This window comes from Gymnodraco acuticeps, unplaced genomic scaffold, assembly GCF_902827175.1.
Source record: "Gymnodraco acuticeps unplaced genomic scaffold, fGymAcu1.1, whole genome shotgun sequence".
Classification (NCBI taxonomy): domain Eukaryota; kingdom Metazoa; phylum Chordata; class Actinopteri; order Perciformes; family Bathydraconidae; genus Gymnodraco; species Gymnodraco acuticeps.
The window spans coordinates 748,067-770,898 of record NW_022992129.1 but is presented as its reverse complement, the minus strand read 5'-3'; the positions used below and the strand labels follow the sequence as shown (position 1 = coordinate 770,898).

Below are 22,832 nucleotides of genomic sequence, written 5' to 3'. Positions count from 1 at the left end.
TGCAGTGCAGCCAGGTGTGAAGACTAGAAGTCTGCTGAAGCGAGCGGTGCCGCGGCCTACAGTAGGAATCGGTCCCGAAATAAAAACAGACATTCCACGGTTCTTTAGGAAGTCAAAAAGATGGCGTGTTGACGAGCTGCATCGTTTGTGCAGCCTACGTGGATTGTCACTCTTTTGATGGATAACGAGAGTGTGGGCAGTAAATCCTGGAGCTTTTTCTGAATGTCGGATGTCATGGCACCGGGGACGCAGTGTGTTGATGCATTAAAAAAACGCACATTCCTGCCTATGGAATCGCCGATAATCAAGGTTGAGGGGGAGAAGAGCTGCCGTGAGAGTGTAGACGCGGCTCCGCCAGAACCGAACAGGTCACAATCAGTGTTCACAGCGTGAGCAGCTCTTACCGTCTGAGGCTGGGTGGTCACAGCCGGGGTCTGCTGCGGCGAGGATGTGGGGTTTGTTCCTTGAAGAATGAGACCTTCAGAGCGTCTCCTGGTCACGGCCTCCTTCAGTAATCTGCGGCGAAAGGAGGACGAAGGCTTCGGCGCTGAAAGGGGTCCCCTGCTTTGTTTTCCTGTGCTCGACTGCCAAATCCTCCGGGCCGGGGATGAGATGGAGGGGAGACGGCAACACGAGGAGATGCTTCCAGGTGTGTCGAGACCACAGCGGAATCCGAACAAAAATCAATCTGAATTGAGCACCAAAACTAGCAGGGTGTGAATGTAGCCATATCTAGTATTATCTAAAGGTCGAATTACAGCATGATTCAAAGGAGGCAGCTTCACCTGCTTTTACTTTTCAAATGAAGATTCAGCACTTCACATGTTTTCACTGGTCCCTTTGTCTCCTCACGTTAGAGTGGTTAATCCAATAAACAGCAGGGCTAACAACAAAGTTTAAGATGGGCAAATATTGTGTTATTTTTTATTGATCGAGCTCATCAAATACAAACAAAGCAAGAGGACATCAAATACAAACAAAGCTGATGCATATAAAACTGTATGCAAGTAACTGTAAATAAATAACTAGAACTTTCTATGAAGCATCTTTTGAATATACAACTCAACTGGAAATGACAAACACATCTTTTCAAGAAAACCCAATTCCTTTAGGTGGATTTCTCCCTCTGAACTACTCGAGTTGTAAAGAACAAACTGGAGATTTGATGATGCTTTTTAAACAAATAACTGTAAAGACTGCTTCCTCATTGCTGTGTGGCGCTCTCTGGCCCGGTGATGAGGTCAGAGGTCATCTCCCTGATGGTGCGGAGCGGCAGGCCGCAGAGGACGCCCTTGTGTTTGGCCTTCAGCTCCAGCAGAGCGTCCACAAACCTCTGCCTGGAGACGCCCGGGTGGCGCTGAGTGAGCTCCGTCATCAGGGTGTTGAAGCCCCCCATGGTGCAGTAGTTCTCCTGCACCATGGTTCCCTTCAATGTGGGCGAGACGCACACCACCCTCCTGGCCCTCAGGCTGGAGCTCAGCGGCGGCTGACTGATCAGCTGCAGAGAGGGAGGGATCAAAGACATATCCAGCTGTTTAAACTTTCAGGATCGTGTAAAATAATAAAGGATATAAAAACCACAAATATATTTTATTTGTAAGGCAGCGATTAATGTTTGTATTCATCATGGTTTGTCTATAAAATGTCAGAAACTGAGAAAATGTTCCCGAGTCCAAGGTGACTACTTACACTGAACAAAAATATAAATGCAACACTTTGGTTTTTGCTCCCATTTTTCATGAGATGAACTCAAAGATCTAAAACATTTTCTAAATACACAAAATAACCATTTCTCTCAAATATTGTTCACAAATCTGAAAAAATCTGTGATAGTGAGCACTTCTCCTTTGCCGAGATAATCCATCCCACCTCACAGGTGTGGCATATCAAGATGCTGATTAGACAGCATGATTATTGCACAGGTGTGCCTTAGGCTGGCCACAATAAAAGGCCACTCTGAAACGTGCAGTTTTATCACACCGCACAATGCCACAGATGTTGCAAGTTTTGAGGGAGCGTGCAATTGGCATGCTGACAGCAGTAGTTTTGTCTGACTAACTCTGAAGCTTTAAATATGTTACTTTTAATATCATGACATTGTTATATCATATCTAACAAAGGAAGCAAAACATATTTACAATTGAGAAGCAGGAATCAGAGAGCGTTTGGCCTTTATACTTGAAACATTTATGAAAGATTGATTCATTCTTTATTATTGTTGTATTAATGATTATTGTTTTAGCTCTGGGCACACGATACACAGGGAGACACATTACATTTAAAGCAGCGGTTTCTGTTGGTCAGCTCCAAATGAAGAAATAAGCATCAATAATGTTCATCATTTGCACAGCATGTACAGTAGACAATTAAAAGAGGCGGACATTAAGATCCTATCATTTTCACTTCATCATTTCTTACAATCATCAGTTTGTCTACATAAAGTGAACATCATTGAACTGTTCACCTTTCTGTCTGCGCTGCTGGAGTCAGACTTGGAGGTTTGTGTTGGGGCGGACTCCGGCCCCCTCACGGTGCCCGAGGCCTCGTCCTGGGTCTCATCCCTGGCTCTGTTGATGTGCTCCACATGTAGAGCATGGCCGTGCATGCTGCTGCCATTCAGCTCTCTCACTGCAGCCTCGGCAGACTGGGCTCCACTTATCATCACTATGGCAACTCTACAGAACAAAGAGGGACATGTTCCACTGACGGCAAGAAAATATTCACTTACCTAACTGACGAAGGACTTATGAATACACTGCAGGTTGTCATATATTCATTGTTCTTAGTATATTTAAATGTGGTGTAAATACTCGTCTTTATTATTTTTGAATGTTAAATCGTTATATTTTTACCTTTTCTTACAACGTATTTTGTTATGTCAGGGTATATGCAGGAGTCCTGAAGTCAGATGTAAGACCTCTTAAGACCTTTTTAAGACCCTTTCCATACATTTTAAGACCTCATCGCCACATGGAGTTCTAACCGGTTACCTTGGCGACACACTTTACCTCACATTGACTATATACAGTATTGATGGTCCTTCCTCCTTATCTTCCAACCATTTGGACGCAGACTTGCATTTCCCCATAACGATGTTGTTTAGCAACCGGCGTAAACGGACCTTCGCGCTATCAAGCAGTGAGCGTGCGATGTCCTGTTCAGATGACGTCAAATCCAACGGGATGCCAACAATAAACTACACAGAATCACACTACACACCTACGCCATGATTACATTCAGGCCGACTGTAGAATACAACCTCTTTGGACCATTTATATACTTATTGGAAACAAGCTACTAAATGTAATACCTTGAAAATGCTGTTTAATACTTTTTAATAGCCTTCATTTTTGCTAAATTGATTTATCAGCTTTTATGACTTTTTAAGACCCCGCGGACCCCCTGTGTGTTGTTTAAGTTTACATCACCATACACCACAGCGAACTCCTTGTATGTGTTGACGTACTTGGCAATAAACTTGATTCCTTGTACGATGTGAGGGTCTAAGGACAGAGGGTGTCGTATTGCCATACTGATATTCTGTACAAGCTGTGAAGTCCACTGAGACAAATCAATATTTGTGATATATAAATAAACTTGATTCTGATTTCAAGCATAACATAACACAATTACAGCTGTAGAACATTGTGTTCTTCTTCATGCAACCACACATAAATCGGATGGATGCATGACAAGAACAACGTGTGTGTGTGTTGTAATATATATATATATATGTTCTTCAGAGCAGACGCTCACCTCAAATGGTTCTTTAAAGCAGAGATGCTGACTTCAGAGGCATGGTATTTCTCAAACCACTGCATCACATCACACTGGGAAAAACAAGAGTCAGTTAAAGCCTGTACCGCCCCCTGGTGGCTACACCTCTGTAATACAAGGCCATAACATTACAAGGTCTGACTTGCTAATAAAACATGTCTAACAAATAAATATTAAACAACATATGACAACTATAATAGCATTTGTTCTTATGAGTACTGCTTTAAATGGTAATGTGTGTGCAGTCAGCAGCAGAGCCTCACCTCTGAGGCGTTACTGGGCAGGTTTGAAACATAGAGTACCGAGCTCTCCACTTCCTTGCTGCCGGATTCTGTGGGTAACACAAATTCTCCACTAAGGATTTGATCCCAAATCTATTTAAAAACCTTATGGAAATGTGCAGCTATAATGCTTTGACTTCCATCCCTGATCTCTCACCACTGGTCTGATCTGTTGTGATCACCGTAGGGTCCGGCTCGGTCTCAGCAGCTGCTGCAGGCTGCAGGTCTTCTTCAGCATCGAACCACGCCTCCAATGTGCTGACATCTTTACATGCAGCTGCTGCTCACACAGAGAATGGCACATCTTCTGATTAATACGTTAATGATTATGGGATTTATTAAACATTAGAGGGGTGCTCCTGCTTTTTACGCGTCTGCTTTTCTTCTGGCTTGTGTGCATTATGGGCAGCATCTCTATCCTGGGGGACAGCCGCGCTGTTCTCCTTCTTCATTTGTTTTTCCTCATTGTTACTCTGCTGGCGAAGAAATGAAAACAAAACATCAAAGAGGGTCAAACTGATGAGGATGAAATGTCACATTTTGTTTAACTAAACTAGTGTCAGGGGAGACTCCACAAAGAATGGATTGCTGATAACACCATGAACAGAGCGTCATTGTGAACCGCTATCCGCCCCATCCAAAGGACCAGAAAATATGATGCCAATGATATAACATCGCTAACACACCCATTAAGTGTATTTATATTTACGTCATCCTTCAGGTCTGTCTTTGCATCCTGTCACTAAATCCCAAATTGCATGGGTGTGATTGGAACATGACGCCTTCACATGGCTACAATCACTGCTGCAATGATCAGTGTAAAGTCTGGCCATGACAACCTTTAAGTGTAGTTCAGTTACCACCAACTCTCTTGAGACACTAATCATTTCACTGGAACTGTGTGTGGCTATTAACTCTGATCTATGTGAAATGGACTGTTTTTACGATGAGGTTCATTTACATAGAAAGGTCTCCAAATGGTGTCAAAATGCAGTTACGGCCCGTACACACAGCAGCTTTTGGCGATTTGTCCACCGCTTCCAGCGCGTCTCCGCCCATTGACTTTGAATGGGGATGACGTTTCCGTCGCCGAACTGCATTGTGGGGGGGCGAGGCGAAGATTTCCAGGATTTCCAGGATGTTCAGGATTCCAAAGTTGAACAATGTTCAACTTTTGACGCTGAGCTGGAAGCGACAGCCAATCAGATCCGTTTATGCAAATCTGACAGTTCAAGCGCTAGCCAATCAAACAGCGTGCAAGCAGGGAGAGCCAGACCACAGTTCATTTCCTCATATTCCAAACGAGAAATTACGGTAGCAAATCACCCGGTTCTTTACGACCAGACTATTTACCGGGATACAAACCCGGAGGAGCCAGGCATGGAGGGAGGTGCCAGAGACAGTGGGTGAAACTGGTAGGTTTTCGCCTGTTTGGGGAGTTTATATATATATATATATATTGCTCGCATAAAATCCCCGTTTTTTTTTTGCTTTGTATGTCGGGGGCGGGAGATTCATGTGATTGGTTGTTGGTCCTGTTGCTCGCAAAAAATCCCCAAGCTGTCAGACACGCCCAGCTCCAAGATTTTCAAGATTTGTTCAAAGCTGCTGTGTGGACGGGCCGTTAGGGTGAATTTCAGATGTGCTTTGTGTATTACTTAGTTCTGTCTCATGTGCTGTTTACACGAGAACGCAAATGGTTGTATCCGCTGCTTTTCTCTTTCGTCTAGCCCGTTTGCTAGTGACTTATGGGGCGGCCCACATCGTCCGACCGGCCCACTTCAGTACCGGCCCATCCGGATTCGTCCCGATGGCCAGTCCGCCACTGTCTCCAGCGCGGTCTCGTGTGAACGGAAGACTTTTTTGATATCGTATTGGGTTCGTTTGCGTGTAAATGGGGTCTCATATGTGCAAGTCTACCAACCCTTTTGTAAATGTGCCCTTTAGTGTGTGTACCAAGCGGCAAACTCTGGGGAAGAGCCGGGACGCTAATACGGAAGTGTCTCAAACTGCAGTTCAGTGGCCAGTAGGAGCAGGCTGCAGAAGGGAGCAATTTCCATAGGCTCCGCCTCTTTGCCCTTATTTGGAGCAGGCGGGATTAGACTCTGACGTTACAGTCGAGCCGTTAGTGGCCGACTCCGCCTACTAAGGGCTTCACGGCAACTCTGCAGAATCCTATGGGTGACTTCATGGACACTACGTCCATTTATATATACAGTCTATGGTGTGTACGCATACCTGGCATTCACTTCTGATTTGATCATCAGGACATGCAGTGTCTTCACTTGGTGAGGAGTCATGTTTCTGCGGTTCCTGGGAGCTCCTTGGGATCAGAAACAAACACATTAGAGCATCTAGAGAGTCAAAGCTAAACTGTTCAAATGTAATACCTTCACACACATGCACGTCTGTGACATACCCTGATGGAACATTTCCCAGCACATCAGCAACCATCTAAACAGGGACAACAGAGAATTAAGTCATTCCTATCACAGCTGGGGTTATAACATATGAAATGACAAACATTTTTAAGATAGATGGCCTCCAAGACATTATAGGGTTAGCAGGCTGAGTCTCACCTGAGCAGGGATGTAACTCCCCCCCGTGGTTGTCTTCTCAGAATCAACAGAGAGAGGCTTCAGCTGCTCCAGAGGGACGCCTGCCAGGATCTGATCCCTCATCGCTTTATAGTCACACTCCAGTTTTTGCAGAACAGTAGCAACGTTTGCAGGGTTAGGGTTACTGGGCCTACAGAGAGAAGGGAATAATACAAGTAAAGACCAATCCGGCACACATTAACTGCCTGAAGCATTCGTCTGGTTGCTTCCCACAATGTCATTATTACTACAATAAACTGTAGTTTATTCCACTGTTCAGTAATTCAATTGTACATTCTGCATTTACTTGGTCACAACATTCTCTGGTTATTTTGTTCTGACATTTACAGTTTGCTTTATCTGCATTACTTGTAACATAATCTTGCACTTTTTTTCATATTTGTTTTATGTCTTATATATTATGTTGCATTGTTGGAGGAGCTTGGGACTTAAGATTGTCAACACCATATCTACACTACAGTTGTGGTCAAAAGTTGACATACACTTGTAAAGAACATGTATTTAATAGGGATGCCAGAAACTGACCATGATCAAAATTGAAAATCGGACAGCCGTGGCGAATAATAATCGATTATTCGACGCCCCTAAAAATAATTTTTGATTATGGAGACTGTAACGAATATTCGAATAATCGAATAATCGCTGGCATCCCTAGTATTTAATGACAGTCTTGACTTTTCAATCATTTCTACAACTCTTGTTATTCTGTGATAGAGTGATTGGAGCACATACTACTTATGAAAAAGTGAAGTGTGGTTCTTTTATGACTTTATAATGGGTCTTCTGAAAATGTGATCAAATCTACTGGGTCAAAAATACACATACAGCAACATTTTCTATTAGAAAAATAAGAGTTGTAGAAATTATTGCAAAGTCAATACTGTCATGAAATGCATGTTCTTTACAAGTGTATGTCAACGTTTGAGCACAACTGTATGTGGGTCGTGCATGACGACAATTAAGCCTTTGAATCTTGAAAAAGGAAAACTCTGGTAAGCTGTTGATTGATGTGTCCTTACTGTGGGGCGAGCAGGCCTCCCTCAGCGGAGGACTCGTTCAGGGTGGAGCAGTGCTGTCTGCACATGCTGTACTGCAGGGCCAGGAAGCTCAGGTCCGCACGCTGCAAACACTCACGTTCCTTTCTCAGTTTACAAGCCCAACTGGAAAAATATGTATATAATTAAAGCTAATAGTACTACTGTTATGGAGCAGTCGGAAAATCAACACACATCCACATTAATGATCCATTGTCATCCGTATATTTGAAGAAAACTGAAAAAATAGTCCATTTTAAAACAGATAAACAAAAGAGTTGAAGCCATGCAGCGTATTACGGATATCTTGTATCATGCAGAGAGCACCATGCGGTTTCTATCACGCCGTGGAAAATACCTGTCCTAAATGAAAGGGCCCAAACCACGCCTATATGTGACGTCACTTTAATTCAGTGATCGCCAATATCAATAATGAACACAGGGATATCCATAACATCCTCTGCATAATATAATTACACTTACAAAACATTAATTATAATTATATAAATAAGGTAGATATGCAAAATGGCTTCAACAACTACTGTGGAAGAAATGCCCACGTTTAGTGTTGGACTGTGTCTCGTACCTTTTCTCTCTTCCCTTGAGTTTGGTAAATGCCTGAAAGCGAAATGTTTAAATAGGTTATGTTACATTTTGTTCAAGCTATTATAATAACTGCTCTTTAGTTTGATCATTACCTTTACTAATGAGTCCAGATCTACCATATGGACTTCAGTGTTGATATGTTTGTCAGCTGCTTCTGGACCCGTAGTTTGGGTGTCGGCTGACGTGCACAGTGGCATCTCAGGGCCAACCATCACGTCACAGGTAGTAACCCGTGGTGTAGAGGAGATGTACTTTTCTGCAGTCTTCCAGGTGTCACTGCTGGCTGCAAGAGCTTCACCATCAACTGAGTGTAGCCCGTTGTTATGAGCTTTCATATCTCGACTGGTTTCATAGGCGAATATGCTCTCATCGTTCTCCATGATGCTATGGAAGATGTTACTTTGATCTTCAAAGCATCCTTCATTTGTGCTGCTTTCCTCAACCAGAGGAGGGATGGTCTGTCCGTCTGACTGGATGACGCTCCTGTCATTGTACTCTGTGCCATCCATCTGAATGCTGTCAACACTGTAACAATCAGGAGAGTCTTTTTCAATATTTGGCCATTCTGATCTGTAACATGAAGCAATGAGAATCAGGTTTTTTGGCAAGTAGGTTTACAAATAGAAAAAATGTGCTTCAGTCACAAATCCCTAATTTAACCTCAAGCTATATATCTATGAAATCCAGACACGTCCAGTTAAATATAAAAAGAGCTTAGATGGGTATGGTTGAGCTGCAAGATATGAACAAATGTCACATTGTGTCAGACACAAGATTCATACTCACTGTGATGGACTGACTCCAGCATGTGTGTCATGAGCACTCTGGCCTTGGGACCTCGACATCTGGCTCTTCGGCTCAGGCTCTCCCCACGGTTGGCTTCTTTCCAGATCCATGTCCAGAGATAAGTTGGCCAGGTCTGCTGGAACTTTGCATACGGCTAAGCTGCTGGTACTGCTGCTGGACATCGGTCTTGATGGACTTTGTTCATACAGATGGAATGACTCCTTCAAAAAAAGCCAGCATTAATCTTTTTGCCCAAAGGAATTTAGCATTTACAACTACGAAACAGCCAAGACAGAGTGAGTAGGAATTTTCAGAAGTTTGCACTTCCTCCTCAACTAAACAAGAGTTACGGTTCTCACCTGCGGGTAGACTCCAACTATAGATTCAATCTCTTTTTGGAACGAGCTGAATTTATGTTTTTGCCTCACTACATTTGCATTTATTTTCACGATGTCCTCTGTTTTCCTAGCTTCCTCTTGGATGCATGCTTTTCCTACACCTGGTTTTTAAGATTGATGCCAGGAAATGTCAAAAACACAGGAAAATAACAAAACGTAAGCAGAGGACAAGCCGTCTGCAGATACAGACACCCCTACACACTGAGTGGTAAGCGGTGATTGAGAGGTGTAATTACCTTTAGAAAAATCCAACTCATTCTGCCTTTCATGACTACACCCAGTGGCGGAAGGAGTATTCAGATGCTTTACTTGAGTAAAAGTACCAATACATTATTGTCAAAACACTTTAGGTTAGTTACTTCCCACCTCTGACTACACGAGTGTTATAACTTTATAAAGACATACAGAAAGTTCGTACCCTCCGATAGGTTGCTTCCTGTGAGTAGGGGTGTTGAAAATAATCGTTTCTACGATGCATTGCGATGCGGACGTGGACGATTCGGTATCGATGCAGTGACGGAAGATAATCCATTATAGCGTAGTAACGTTGCTTCCTGATTTTCCGGCCGCGTCTTTACTATAACGTTTTTTTTTCTGTCACTTTAATATCAAATCGGTCGGTGACGCAGAGATCAGGGAACATACGTGACAGTGACACAGCAACACCGAACACGGAGCAGTATGCTTTATCCACCAACACAAGAACACCAGTCCAGAACCAACAGCACTTTTTGGTGGATTTAATTAAGTCTTGGATTGCAGAGTATGAATGTCCTCTAGCAATTTGCAGACGATATATACGTGTGTAAAGTTTGTGAAGGCAGGAGGAAAAAAGCTTCCGCAATCACCGTCTCCTCTCCGTTCCTCCAAACCCCTCCCTGAAAATAATGAGTGACAGGCTGATAGTGAACCGATAGAAACTTTATTATTCACTGAGATATAATGAAGCTAACTTAATCTCATACATTCATGGGATTTATGTAACAGTAAGACAGAATGTAAGTGTGCACCCACATGCAGTATTTTAGTTGTTATATGCTGTTGTAAATACTCCTGTTGTCTGCTGTGTTCAGACTCGAGTCCTGTGTGTGATGCCACATTCAGGACATTCAGTGTCCCTTTTTAACAGAAGACCGTTGCTAGAAGCTGCAGCTAGACTGCAGAAGCATTAGTTTTTTGTTTTTGAGGATGGAACACACACAGATATAGGGAGGCTAGACCTATACAATTCATTTATTTTGGTTTATAAATTAATGTCAAGACATTTCTGTTATTGATTTCTGAAGCACTTTCTAAATAATAAAAAGAGAGTTCATATGTATTTACTGCATGAATGCATTGATGAAAAATAAGCCATGTGCAGTAATATAGAAAATTGAGGATGCAACGCATTGGTATGAATCGTGATGCATCGGGATATCGAATTGAATCGAATCGTTGACAGGATAATCGTAATCGAATCGAATCGTGAGACCAGTGAAGATGCACAGCCCTACCTGTGAGTACAACTTGCTGAAAGCTGTTTGGTAGCTTTCCTGCTGGTGGAGGAGCGGTTCGGTGATCAAGGTTTCCTCATGTTGGCGTTTTTGTGATCCATCTCCGCTGCTGCTGTAGCCAAGATGGGATAAAGGGTCTCTCGCATTGGGAAGCATCTCCAAGTCTAGATGTGTACAGGAGCAAACAAACATTATGATAAAGAAATTAAACCTTATATAATATGGGAGTTGAGTTTTTATAATTAATGTGACTAAATATCTTTTCAAGAACCAAGCCTTGGACAAATGTTTCTTTCCAATGATTTCTTATGACTTTTATGTCAATGACTTTAAAACAGTAAATGAAAGTGAAATGCTGGTAGTGTATGAGGTTTGTAAGTTACCGGTTCTTGCTGTTGCTGATGTAGATCTGAAAACAAAACAGCATTAATAATAAATCACTGTAAAATGATAAAACCTTCATTCATTTGATGAAATGTCTTAGTATTCACTGTACTTACGGTGAGACATGCGTAGGCCTGTTGGATGTCATGTTTGGCAGCGCAGGTATGACACTATGACAATCTGTGTTGTGAATAAAACCTGTGGTCAATATTTGGTCTGTGCACAGCTATTAAAATATGATATTTCCAGACTTACGCTTCACATAAACATGTTGCGGAGACAGCTCCAGGGCAGGATGTTTCACCAAGAACCAGTGCAACCCTCCTTCGTCTAGGAGAGAGGAAAACAGTTAAATATGTAAATGTGCTGCAACATTTAATCAAAATGTCTTACACAAAGGCGGGCAGATAGACTCTAAGTTTATATAATAATATATTAGCCATTGGCATTACTCTTTTATTGCCATATCATTTCCGTTTTCATTTAAAAGATGACGACCCTAGTATGAATGTTCAATCAATTATTAAAATACGTATTGTCTGATTTATAACACACCAAAAATTAAGAAAAATGCCCATAATAACTGCCTAGAGTCCAGGATGACCTCTTTAAAAAAGGGTCTTGTTTTGTCTTAAGAGTCAAAATCAAAAAACCCTTTGGTTTACGATTCTTTAATTATTGAGAAAGAGCAGCATACCTTGTATAATCTTTCTGTCTTCAAAACTCAAAGAGAGGTACCACTGCAGCAGCCTTTGGTCAGTTAATTCCAGGTAGTTATGAGATTCCACCAATTCAAATATAGACCTGTAAAATGAACAACACAGTTTATTCATACATTTGGTAGGCTGCAACTAAATTATGTTTTAATTATTGATTAATTTGGGGATATAAAATAGTAAATAGTGGTAAAAATGTCCATCCCAGTTTCTCAAAGTCTAAATTAATACAAACCCAGGGATATTGAGTTTGATATAAAAGAGAACATTATTATTACATATTTCAAGTAGCATTAGATAAAAATACTCAAATAAAGTACAAATATGTCAAAATAGTACAATACTAGAGTATATAATTTCCAACACTGATAAAGCCTTTTTACATTTGAGTGAGGATACCAGTCACATAGCCTACCTGTTCAGGTGGAATATCCGGTGTACTACTGTTGATGAAGAAACCACAGTTAGATGATACATCCGGGGTCAAAACGTGTGTAACATTAGCTCATAAAACATACAGTCCACACAGAAACATGATGTTCAGTCAAAGTATCCTGCAGTAGCACCTAGGTGAAAAGTTAGAAACAAGTCATGTTGTAAGTTAACCAAATGAAGATCTGCTATTTATTGACAGTATGTATGCAGAGGTCCTGCAATCAAAATGTTACTCAAGTCAAATATAAGCATATCATTTGTTTTAAAGAAACAAGTGACTGTGACTGTTAAATGTAGTGGAGTAAAAAGTACATTATTTACCTATGAGTTATAGTGAAGTAGATGTACAAAGTGGCATCAAATGGAAATACTCAAGTAATGTACAAGTACCTCAAAAGTATACTTTAGCACAGTACTTGAGTACATCTACTTAGTTACTTTACATGACAGTAGGCCTATGTCGTTACTTACTTGGATATGTTTTTTCAATCACCAGATTCCAATATGGCACCATGAGCTGGTACGGTGACCAGCCACCGAATGTCTGAAACACAGATATGGTTTTAGTGTCCGAAATATAGTCCAAAAAGGAAATAAAAATTAGCAGTCTTTTAGGTCGATAAAAACGTGACGTTAATGTGACTCCATGACAACTAAAGCACAACGTTAACGGTTATTAATGTGCGTCACATTATTGTGATCCACCATTTTATTTATTTTTACACACTAGTTTCCCTATTATTAAAGATTACGTTTTTTTTTAAAATTATTTAACATGTAAACTACGCATTCTGGTACTATCTGAGAAGAAAATAAGGCAAAAAGACAACATTCCCTTCAGGCAAAAAAAGCAACCAACATGTTTTGAGGTAATTTTAGAGTCAGTAGGAGGAATGATATTTTTTTAAGTTTAAGTTGGTTACCGAGAAATACACCAACCATTTCAGAACATGTAACAAGTTATGCTTTCAAAAAGTGTTGAGGACATGTCGCCCATGCGGTTATTACATTAGCTAAGCTACACAAATATCAAAGCAAAACGCTAACGTCTTTTACAAATATTAACTATTTAACCTAGATAAATGTGAAACGCATGTTACCTGTTGTCTAGCCATGTTCAGCGTCTTTGTAAACCAAATTAGCTTTAGATAGTATTACTTTTGCCTTTTTGGAGGCGGTGGCGTTAGCTTACTAGCTATCTCTGCTAACACTCAAGCTAATTGATATCAACTCTAAGTAGATGTGGCGTTTCAAGGGTCTGCCCCATGTTCGCCGCCAAATCACCAACCAATCACGCAGTCCAAGGTTTAGCCAAGTATATTCCAAAATACATTAATTTGAAGAAGAAAAAAACATATAATCTTTATTTTCCTACCTTATGATACTGCAGTTGCTACACAAACTATACACAACCAAGGAAGAGCATCACTTATCCTATATGTTTCACCCTTTTTATATACAGTCTATGGTTTCACCCACTCTTCTTTTGTGTACTCTGCCTCACACAGAGAGCCATGCACTGAAATGAAAGTTCACCAAAATGGAGCATCATGTATCATTCCATATAACAAGTGGTGTACAGTAAGTACATTAACTCAAGTTCTGTTCTAAATTACAATTTTGTGAGACTTGTACTTAACTTTAGTATTTACATTTTTGTGCTACTTTGTACTTCTACTCACTACAATTCAGAGGTAAATTGTGCAATTTTACTAAATTTATTTAATACCTTTAGTTACTTTGCAGATTTGGATTAATGATCCATCCATCCATCCATCTTCTCCCGCTTATCCGTGGTCGGGTCGCAGGGATAGCAGTTCCAGCAGAGAGCCCTAAACTTTCTTTTCCCTGGCGACATCAACCAGCTCTGACTGGGGGATCCCAAGGCGCTCCCAGGCCAGCGAAGAGATATAATCCCTCCACCTGGTCCTAGGTCTACCCCTTGGTCTCTTCCCAGCTGGACGTGCCTGGAACACCTCCCTAGGGAGGCGCCCAGGTGGCATCCTAACTAGGTGCCCGAACCACCTCAACTGGCTCCTTTCGACGCGAAGGAGGAGCGGCTCAACTCCGAGTCCCTCCCTGATGACCGAACTTCTCACCTTATCCCTAAGGGAGACACCAGCCACCCTGGGGAGAAAACCCATCTCGGCCGCTTGTATCCGCGATCTCGTTCTTTCGGTCATGACCCATCCTTCATGACCATAGGTGAGGGTAGGAACGAAAATGGCCCGGTAGACAGAGAGCTTTGTCTTCTGGCTCAGCTCCCTTTTCGTCACAACGGTGCGGTAAAGCGACTGCAGTACCGCTCCCGCTGCTCCGATTCTCCGGCCCATGTCACGCTCCATTGTTCCCTCACTCGAGAACAAGACCCCGAGATACTTGAACTCCTTCACTTGGGGTAAGGACTCATTCCCTACTTGAAGTGGACAGTCCATCGGTTTCCTGCTGAGAACCATGGCCTCAGATTTGGAGGTGCTGATCCTCATCCCAGCCGCTTCACACTCGGTTGCGAACCGATCCAGTGAGTGCTGAAGGTCGCAGACCGATGAAGCCATTAGAACCACATCATCTGCAAAAAGCAGTGGTGCAATCCTTAGTCCACCGAACTGCAGACCCCCTCCCCCATGACTACGCCTCGAAATCCGATCCATGTATATTACAAACAGGATTGGTGACAAAGCGCAATCCTGGCGGAGGCCAACCCTCACCGGAAATGGGTTTGACTTACTGCCGAGGACCCGGACACAGCTCTCCCTTTGGGAGTACAGAGATTGGATGGCCCTGAGTAGAGACCCCCTCACCCCATACTCCCGCAGCACCTCCCACAGTAACTCCCTGGGAACTCGGTCATACGCCTTCTCCAAGTCTACAAAACACATGTAGACCGGATAAGCGTACTCCCAGGCCCCCTCCAGGATCCTTGCGAGAGTAAAAAGCTGATCCGTCGTTCCACGACCAGGACGGAATCCGCATTGTTCCTCCTCAATCTGAGGTTCGACAATCGGCCTGACCCTCCTTTCGAGTACCTTAGAGTAAACTTTCCCGGGGAGGCTGAGTAGTGTGATGCCTCTGTAATTGGCACACACCCTCTGATCCCCCTTTTTAAAAAGGGGAACCACCACCCCGGTCTGCCACTCCTTCGGTACTGTTTCCGACTTCCACGCAACGTTGATGAGACGTGTCAACCATGACAGTCCCTCAACACCCAGAGCCTTCAGCATTTCCGGGCGGATCTCATCCACCCCCGGGGCTTTGCCACTGTGGAGTTGTTTGACGACCTCAGTGACCTCCCCCCGGGAGATTGGTGTTGATCCCCCGTCATACTCCAGCTCTGCCTCTAACATAGAGGGCGGAGTTGTCGGGTTCAGGAGTTCCTCAAAGTGTTCCTTCCAACGCCCCAACACTCCATCAGTTGAGGTCAACAACGTCCCATCCTTACTGTACACAGCTTGGATGGTTCCCTGCTTCCCCCTCCTGAGGTGTCGGACAGTTTTCCAGAACAACTTTGGTGCCGCCCGAAAGTCCTTCTCCATGTCTTCTCCGAACTTCTCCCACACCCGCTGCTTTGCCTCGGCCACGGATGAGGCTGCTGCCCTTCGGGCCTGTCGGTACCTTGCAACTGCCTCGGGAGTCCCCCGGGATAACAAATCCCTGAAGGCCTCCTTCTTCAGTCGGACGGCTTCCCTGACCACCGGTGTCCACCAGGAGGTTCGAGGGTTACCGCCCCTTGAGGCACCTAGGACCTTGAGACCACAGCTCCCCGCCGCGGCTTCGGCAATAGAGCCTTTGAACACCGACCACTCTGGTTCAATGTCCCCAACCTCCACAGGAATGCCCGAAAAGCTCCGCCGGAGGTGTGAGTTGAAGGCCTCCTGAACTTGGGCCTCCTCCAGACGTTCCCAGTTCACCCGAACTACACGTTTGGGCTTACCAGGTCTATCCAGAGGCTTCCCCCGCCACTCGACCCAACTCACCACCAGATGGTGATCAGTTGACAACTCCGCCCCTCTCTTTACCCGAGTATCCAAAACATACGGCCTCAGGTCCGATGATACGATAACGAAATCGATCATGGACCTTCTGCCTAGGGTGCTCTGGTACCACGTACACTTATGAGCATCCTTATGTTCGAACATGGTGTTTGTTATGGCCAATCCATGACTAGCACAGAAGTCCAGTAACAAACCACCACTCCGGTTCAGATCAGGGGGGCCGTTCCTCCCAATCACGCCCCTCCAAGTGTCTCCATCATTGCCCACATGTGCGTTGAAGTCTCCCAGCAAGATTAAAGAGTCCCCTTCAGGAGCCCCATACAGGACTCTTTCCAGGGTCTCCAAGAAGGCCGTATACTCTGAATTGCTGTTGGGTGCATAAGCACACACAACAGTCAGAGTTTTCCCCCCCATAACCCGCAGGCGTAGGGAGGCGACCCTCTCGTCCACTGGGGTAAACTCCAACAACGAAGCACCTAACCGGGGACTTGTGAGTATCCCCACACCCGCCCGGCGCCTCATACCTTGAGCAACTCCGGAGAAGAATAGAGTCCAACCCCTATCCAGAAGTAAGGTTCCAGAGCCGAAGCTGTGCGTAGAGGTGAGCCCAACCAGATCCAACTGGTAACGCTCCACCTCCCGCACAAGCTCCGGCTCCTTCCCCCCCAGAGAGGTGACGTTCCACGTCCCCAAAGCCAAATTCTGTCGCCCGGGTCTGGTCCGTCGAGACCCTCCGCTTTCACTGCCACCCTTCTGGCAGCGCACCCGACCCCATCGATGTTTCCCGTAGGTGGTGGGCCCGCGGGACGGAGAAGCGGAGGTGTTGCCCACGTTGCCTTTTCGGGCTGGGCCCGGCCGGGCTCCGTGGCAAGCCCGGCCACCAGACGCTCGCCGACGAGTCCTCCTTCTGGGCCTGGCTCTAGAAGGGGACCCCGGGCTTCCTCCGGGCCGGGTATCCTCACTTCTTGTGTCGTCTTTCATGAGGTCTTTTGAACTAATCTTAGTCTGGCCCTTTGCCTGAGACCAATTAATTATTAATGATGTGAAATATAATCAACTCTTAAATCAGACTTTAGTTACACCTGGAGTAAACTTCACATAACCTGCAGTATAACAAGTCATTAAAACCCATTAATGCATCAATAATTATAATCAAAACATACATTATTTAAAAATTGGGCCAATTTGCACAAACTTTTACTTGAGTAACATTTTGAATGAAGGACTTTTACTTGTATTCCTACACGCTGATAATTCTACTTTTACTTAAGTACAAGATCTGAGAAAGTTTAATTCACTGATTGTTAGTGGTCAACACCCCCACACACCATTCTAGGATTCTGCTGTTGTGGTTCTCTCCAAACTGCCACTGGCAACAAACAATGTCAATTTAACGTCAGCATGTTTAAAATCCACAGGATTATATTTAGTCACCGTATTGTCGTGCCACCAGGACATATTCACATCCCAATCTGACAAGTGCTAACTTTTATTTTAAGCAGTTCAATTTAGTTCAGAACCTTTGTTGTCCTAGAGGGGAAATTCAATGTGCGGTTGCTTTCGTTTTCAGTTTTATATATATATCTTAAATGTAATTTAGGTTAACTTCCTGTTTCATTTAGTAATAATAATAATAATACATTTATTTTGGGGGGCGCCTTTCATAACACCCAAGGACACCTTACAGAGCATAGGGGCAATATAGGGAACAATTAAAACAGTGGATTTAGTGAAGTATCAGCCGGGGTAAGACAAGACAAACAACAGGAAATGGACTATAGAAGGACACAAAAAGACACAGGGTACAGTTTATAAAGAAAATGCCAGTTTGAACAGGTGGGTTTTGAGTTGGGTTTTGAATGTTGTTATGGAATCAGACTGTCGGATGTGTAGTGGCAGGGAGTTCCAGAGTCTGGGAGCCGAGCAGCTGAAAGCTCGAGCACCCATGGTTTTGAGGCGAGAGTTTGGGACGGTGAGAAGTCCTACGGACGAAGAGCGGAGGGTGCGGGAGGGGGTGTACTCCTGAAGGAGGTCGGTGATGTAGATGGGGGCAAGGTTATGGAGAGCTTTATATGTGAGTAGAAGGTTTTTGTAGTCAATACGGTAGCGTACAGGAAGCCAGTGTAGCTGTGTGAGAATGGGGGTGATGTGGTCGGATGAGTTGGTGCGGGTGATGATCCGGAGAGCAGAGTTCTGGATTATTTGCAGTCCATTGAGGAGTTTGATGGGAAGGCCTTGCATTGCAGTAATCAATCCGGGATGTGACGAATGAGTGGACCAGGATTTCAGTGCTGGGTTGGGACAGAGATGAGCGGAGTCTGGAGATGTTCCAAAGATGAAAGAAGGCGGTGCGGGCGTTGTTTTGTATGTGTGGTGCGAATGAGAGGGAGCTGTCCAGAATGACACCGAGGCTTTTCACTTGGGCAGCGAATGGTATGGGGAAGCCGTCGATGATGATGTTTGGTGCTGGGGTGTTATGTGACTTGGTGAGGGTGGATTTGGAGCCGATGAGCAGGGCCTCAGTTTTGCTACTGTTAAGCTTCAGGAGGTTCCTGCTCATTCAGCTCCTGATGTCCTCAAGGCAGGTGGTGAGGGAGGTTGGGGGCAGGGCAGTGGTGGGTAGGGCTGAACGATATACCGTGTCATGGCGATAACCGCGGTATGCGCATGCGCGGTATTCGCTAACGCACTTTAGCACAGAATTCAAAATAAAGATACCCTTATTACTTATCGAAACTGCACATACAATATATCCGATTAAAGCTGAGACTCCACAGATTATTTAAGTATAGTATCTAAGCGATCCGATCTCGCGACGGGGGAAGCAAACACAGACATCACAACACGTACCTTTTACGGAGCTTTTACGGGAGATCGTCTCACCGTAGCTGTCAATCTGATCAAAAGACGTGTTCAATGGCATTAAAACGAGAAAGAAAAAACGCGGCTGAATCGGTTGATCCATAGGTTGATAATGTATCTGTGGCTTTGAAGCAATTGCTTATAATCCATAATTCCATTTTTATGTAAAAATCGGAGCACAAAAGTTAGCTGCTAATGGTAGCCACCTTGGTGGTATGCAGCTTCCAGTTTTGGCTACGCGTCGTCACTCTCACTCCTTATTTGTTCATGTGTTGGTGTGTGTAGAACTTTCCCTGATATTTGACCTTTTTAGACAGATTTAGCACAAAGAAAACCTCTTCTGGGGCCATTTGGGTGGATTTTCCATATCTCTGGCCCACCTTGCTGGATTTTGACATGTAACATCTCTTTCTGACCGTCAGAGCCAATAGAATCGAGGGGAAATCACACAGTCCTTATTTGGTCATGTGTGTGTGTGAGACTTCCGCATCGCCAAAACCGGAAGCAGCAGCCACTCTGGTGGCTACCATTAGCAGCTAACTTTTGCTCTGCGATATTTACATAAAAATGGAATTATGGATTATAAATTAAATCATTTTTTTATACAGAGACGTTAAAAACCTATGGATTAACCGATTCAGCCGCGTTTTTTCTTTCTCGTTTTAATGCCATTGAACACGTATTTTGATCAGATTGACAGCTACGGTGAGACATCTCCCCTAGAAGCTACGTAAAGGTACGTGTTGTGATGTCTGTGTTTGCTTCCCCTGTCCGAGTTCAGATCACTCAGTGATGATACTATATACCTAAATAATCTGCGGAACCTCAGCTTTAATCGGATATCTTGTAAGTGCAGCTACGATAAGTAATAATAAGGGTACTTTTATCTTGAGTTCTGTGCCAAAGTGCGTTAGCATTTTTCGCTCAGGGGTCATTTAGATGCTTCTTATGAGACTTGTGTTTTGTTTTGGTAAAAATGGTTTGTATCGTCAGTTAGCTGAGATTATTTCCGTTAATCTGGTATAACACATTAATAGGTTCTTAAATATTATGATCCCCTGAGACAGTGTCGTGAGAAAAAAAAGTAAAGTACCCGCCGGGACTTTGGGGTTTAACAGGTTAAAAAAAAACGCAATATATACCGCAGGGGGGGGAAATCGCGATGTCAGTTTTTTTCAATACCGTGCAGCTAGTGGTGGGTTTGGAGGAAATGTAGATGTCGGCGTAGCAGTGGAAATTAACATCATGGTGACGGAGGATTTTGCCCAGGGGGAGGAGATATATATATGTATATGCTGTCTTTAAACAACTCTCCTGTTATCTCCATCAGAACAACCTTCTGGATCCGCACCAGTCTGGTTTCAAGGCAGGTCATCCACAGAAACTGCTCTCATTGCTGTCACTGAGGAACTGCACACTGCCAAAGCAGCATCCCTCTCCTCTGTCATCATCCTGTTGGACCTGTCTGCTGCATTCGACACGGTGAACTAGGGCTGTGCGATTATGGCAAAAATCATAATCACGATTATTTGGGTCAATAATTGATATCACGATTATTTTGACGATTATTCATTGACCATTTATTGAACTTTAAAACAAATAATATTTTACCAATAAACAAGATCAACAAATATGTTGGAGCACACTTCCAAAACCATACTAAACATATATTATTAATATGATACATAAAAATAAATTAGACCAAAATAAATGAAATCAAATATGATGCAGTGCACTGTCACAACCTACTGAAAACTCCTTAACATATAGCCAACATGTTGGTAAAACATATTCATTATTCCACTCAGTTAAACGTTGAAGGCTGGCCAACCGTCATGGTCCAGAAGTAACAGGAAATAAATGTTGAACTACAATTTAAGACCAAATAAAAATGTTTAGGCCACCATGGCAAATGCTGATAGGGCTGCTCATCTCATCTCTTAAAGATGTTTTGCAAGAAACAACAGCCTGTTTACATGGTCTGGTTTCAGAGATGAGCGCAGGCAGGTGACGATATTGCCACCTGTACTGAAGACCCTCAGCCACGCCCCGACACATGGGGTGACGCCGGCCAATCACACAGCTTTGATGCGTTCAAGTGCATTATTCTGGCACAGGAAGATTATGTTACAGGACATTAACGATAAAACAGAATATTGTTGTTCTATTTTTAGACACATCTCGCGATCGACTGGTTGGGCAACCCTGGGCTAGACCATAGGTCTGTTGTGGTAGCAAAGTAGTCAGCTGAAGCCACATCTCTCTCAACTTCCCCACGGCATTTGTCATATAGTGCAGGCAGCGCAGACCTGCTGAAATAATACCGAGACGGCATCGCGTAACGCTTGTCCAACGTGTTGACAAGTTGCTTAAAGCCCTGGTTGCTAACAGTGCTAACTGGGCACATATCTTTAGCGATGTGAAATGTAATGACAAAGTAGGCTACTTGCAAATAGTGGAAATAGTTTTACCCTTCTTTTTAACGAGTAGCTGCTCTTGTTCTGACATCTTCGCTCGCGCTGAACACTCACAACACCTGTCACTCCCACGTGGCCGAGTGGGCTTTTAGGGAGGGGCGAAAGCGCACCCAGCAAAATAATCGTATTTTGTCAATTATGCTGTTTTCATAATCGTCGCAAGCCATAATCGTAATCGCGATTAAAATACGATTAATTGCACAGCCCTACGGTGAACCATCAGATCCTCCTTCACACTCTCCAAAAACTTGGAGTTTCAGGCTCTGCACTTTCCCTCCTCACCTCATACCTCAAAGACCGTACCTACAGGGTAACTTGGAGAGGGTCTGAGTCCGACCCTTGTCAATTAACTACAGGGGTCCCTCAGGGCTCTGTTCTTGGTCCCCTCCTCTTCTCCCTGTACACAAACTCGCTCGGATCAGTCATTAGCCCGCATGGTTTTTCATACCACTGCTACGCTGACGACACCCAATTAATTCTGTCCTTTCCCCGCTCAGAGACCCAGGTCGTCGCACGCAACTCTGCTTGTCTAGCTGACATCTCTCAGTGGATGTCTGCTCATCACCTCAAGCTCAACCTTGACAAGACTGAGCTGCTTTTCCTTCCGGGAAAAGATTGTCCCACTCTTGACCTGACTATCAACATCGGCACCTCTGTTGTTTCCCCGTCTCAGACTGCAAGGAATCTGGGTGTGATCCTAGATAACTACCTGTCCTTCACTGCAAACATCGCTGCTACAACCCGTTGCTGCAGATACACGCTTTACAACATCAGGAAGATACGTCCCCAGCTGACACAGAAAGCGACGCAGGTTCTGGTCCAGGCTCTCGTCATCTCACGCCTAGACTACTGCAACTCCCTCCTGGCTGGTCGACCTGCATGTGCCATCCGACCTCTGCAGCTCACCCAGAATGCAGCGGCTCGTTTGGTCTTCAACCTTCCTAAATGTTCACACACCACTCCGCTCCTC

General features: G+C 44.0%; 1 protein-coding gene across 3 annotated transcripts; it reads right to left on the bottom strand.

The window, feature by feature from the left end:
* Window positions 1-929: 929 nt before the first annotated feature.
* On the bottom strand, window positions 930-13,121 carry rbm44 (RNA binding motif protein 44). 3 transcript variants are annotated; one of them, XM_034203625.1, is made up of 20 exons: window positions 13,003-13,121; window positions 12,512-12,536; window positions 12,078-12,184; window positions 11,636-11,710; window positions 11,497-11,560; window positions 11,380-11,405; window positions 10,997-11,160; window positions 9,103-9,323; window positions 8,409-8,886; window positions 8,297-8,328; window positions 7,696-7,836; window positions 6,638-6,806; window positions 6,478-6,512; window positions 6,297-6,381; window positions 4,429-4,534; window positions 4,216-4,338; window positions 4,041-4,108; window positions 3,757-3,830; window positions 2,465-2,675; window positions 930-1,498 (listed from the first exon to the last, which is right to left on the bottom strand). In XM_034203625.1, the coding sequence occupies exons 1-20, from the start codon at window positions 13,043-13,045 to the stop codon at window positions 1,205-1,207; spliced, it is 2,541 nt and encodes an 846-aa protein (XP_034059516.1). In that variant the 5' UTR covers window positions 13,046-13,121; the 3' UTR covers window positions 930-1,204. The 3 variants fall into 3 exon arrangements, with proteins under 3 accessions (XP_034059516.1, XP_034059513.1, XP_034059514.1); XM_034203622.1 differs by having other exon boundaries at window positions 12,512-12,539; window positions 13,003-13,056; XM_034203623.1 differs by having other exon boundaries at window positions 4,429-4,531; window positions 12,512-12,539; window positions 13,003-13,056.
* Window positions 13,122-22,832: the final 9,711 nt, after the last annotated feature.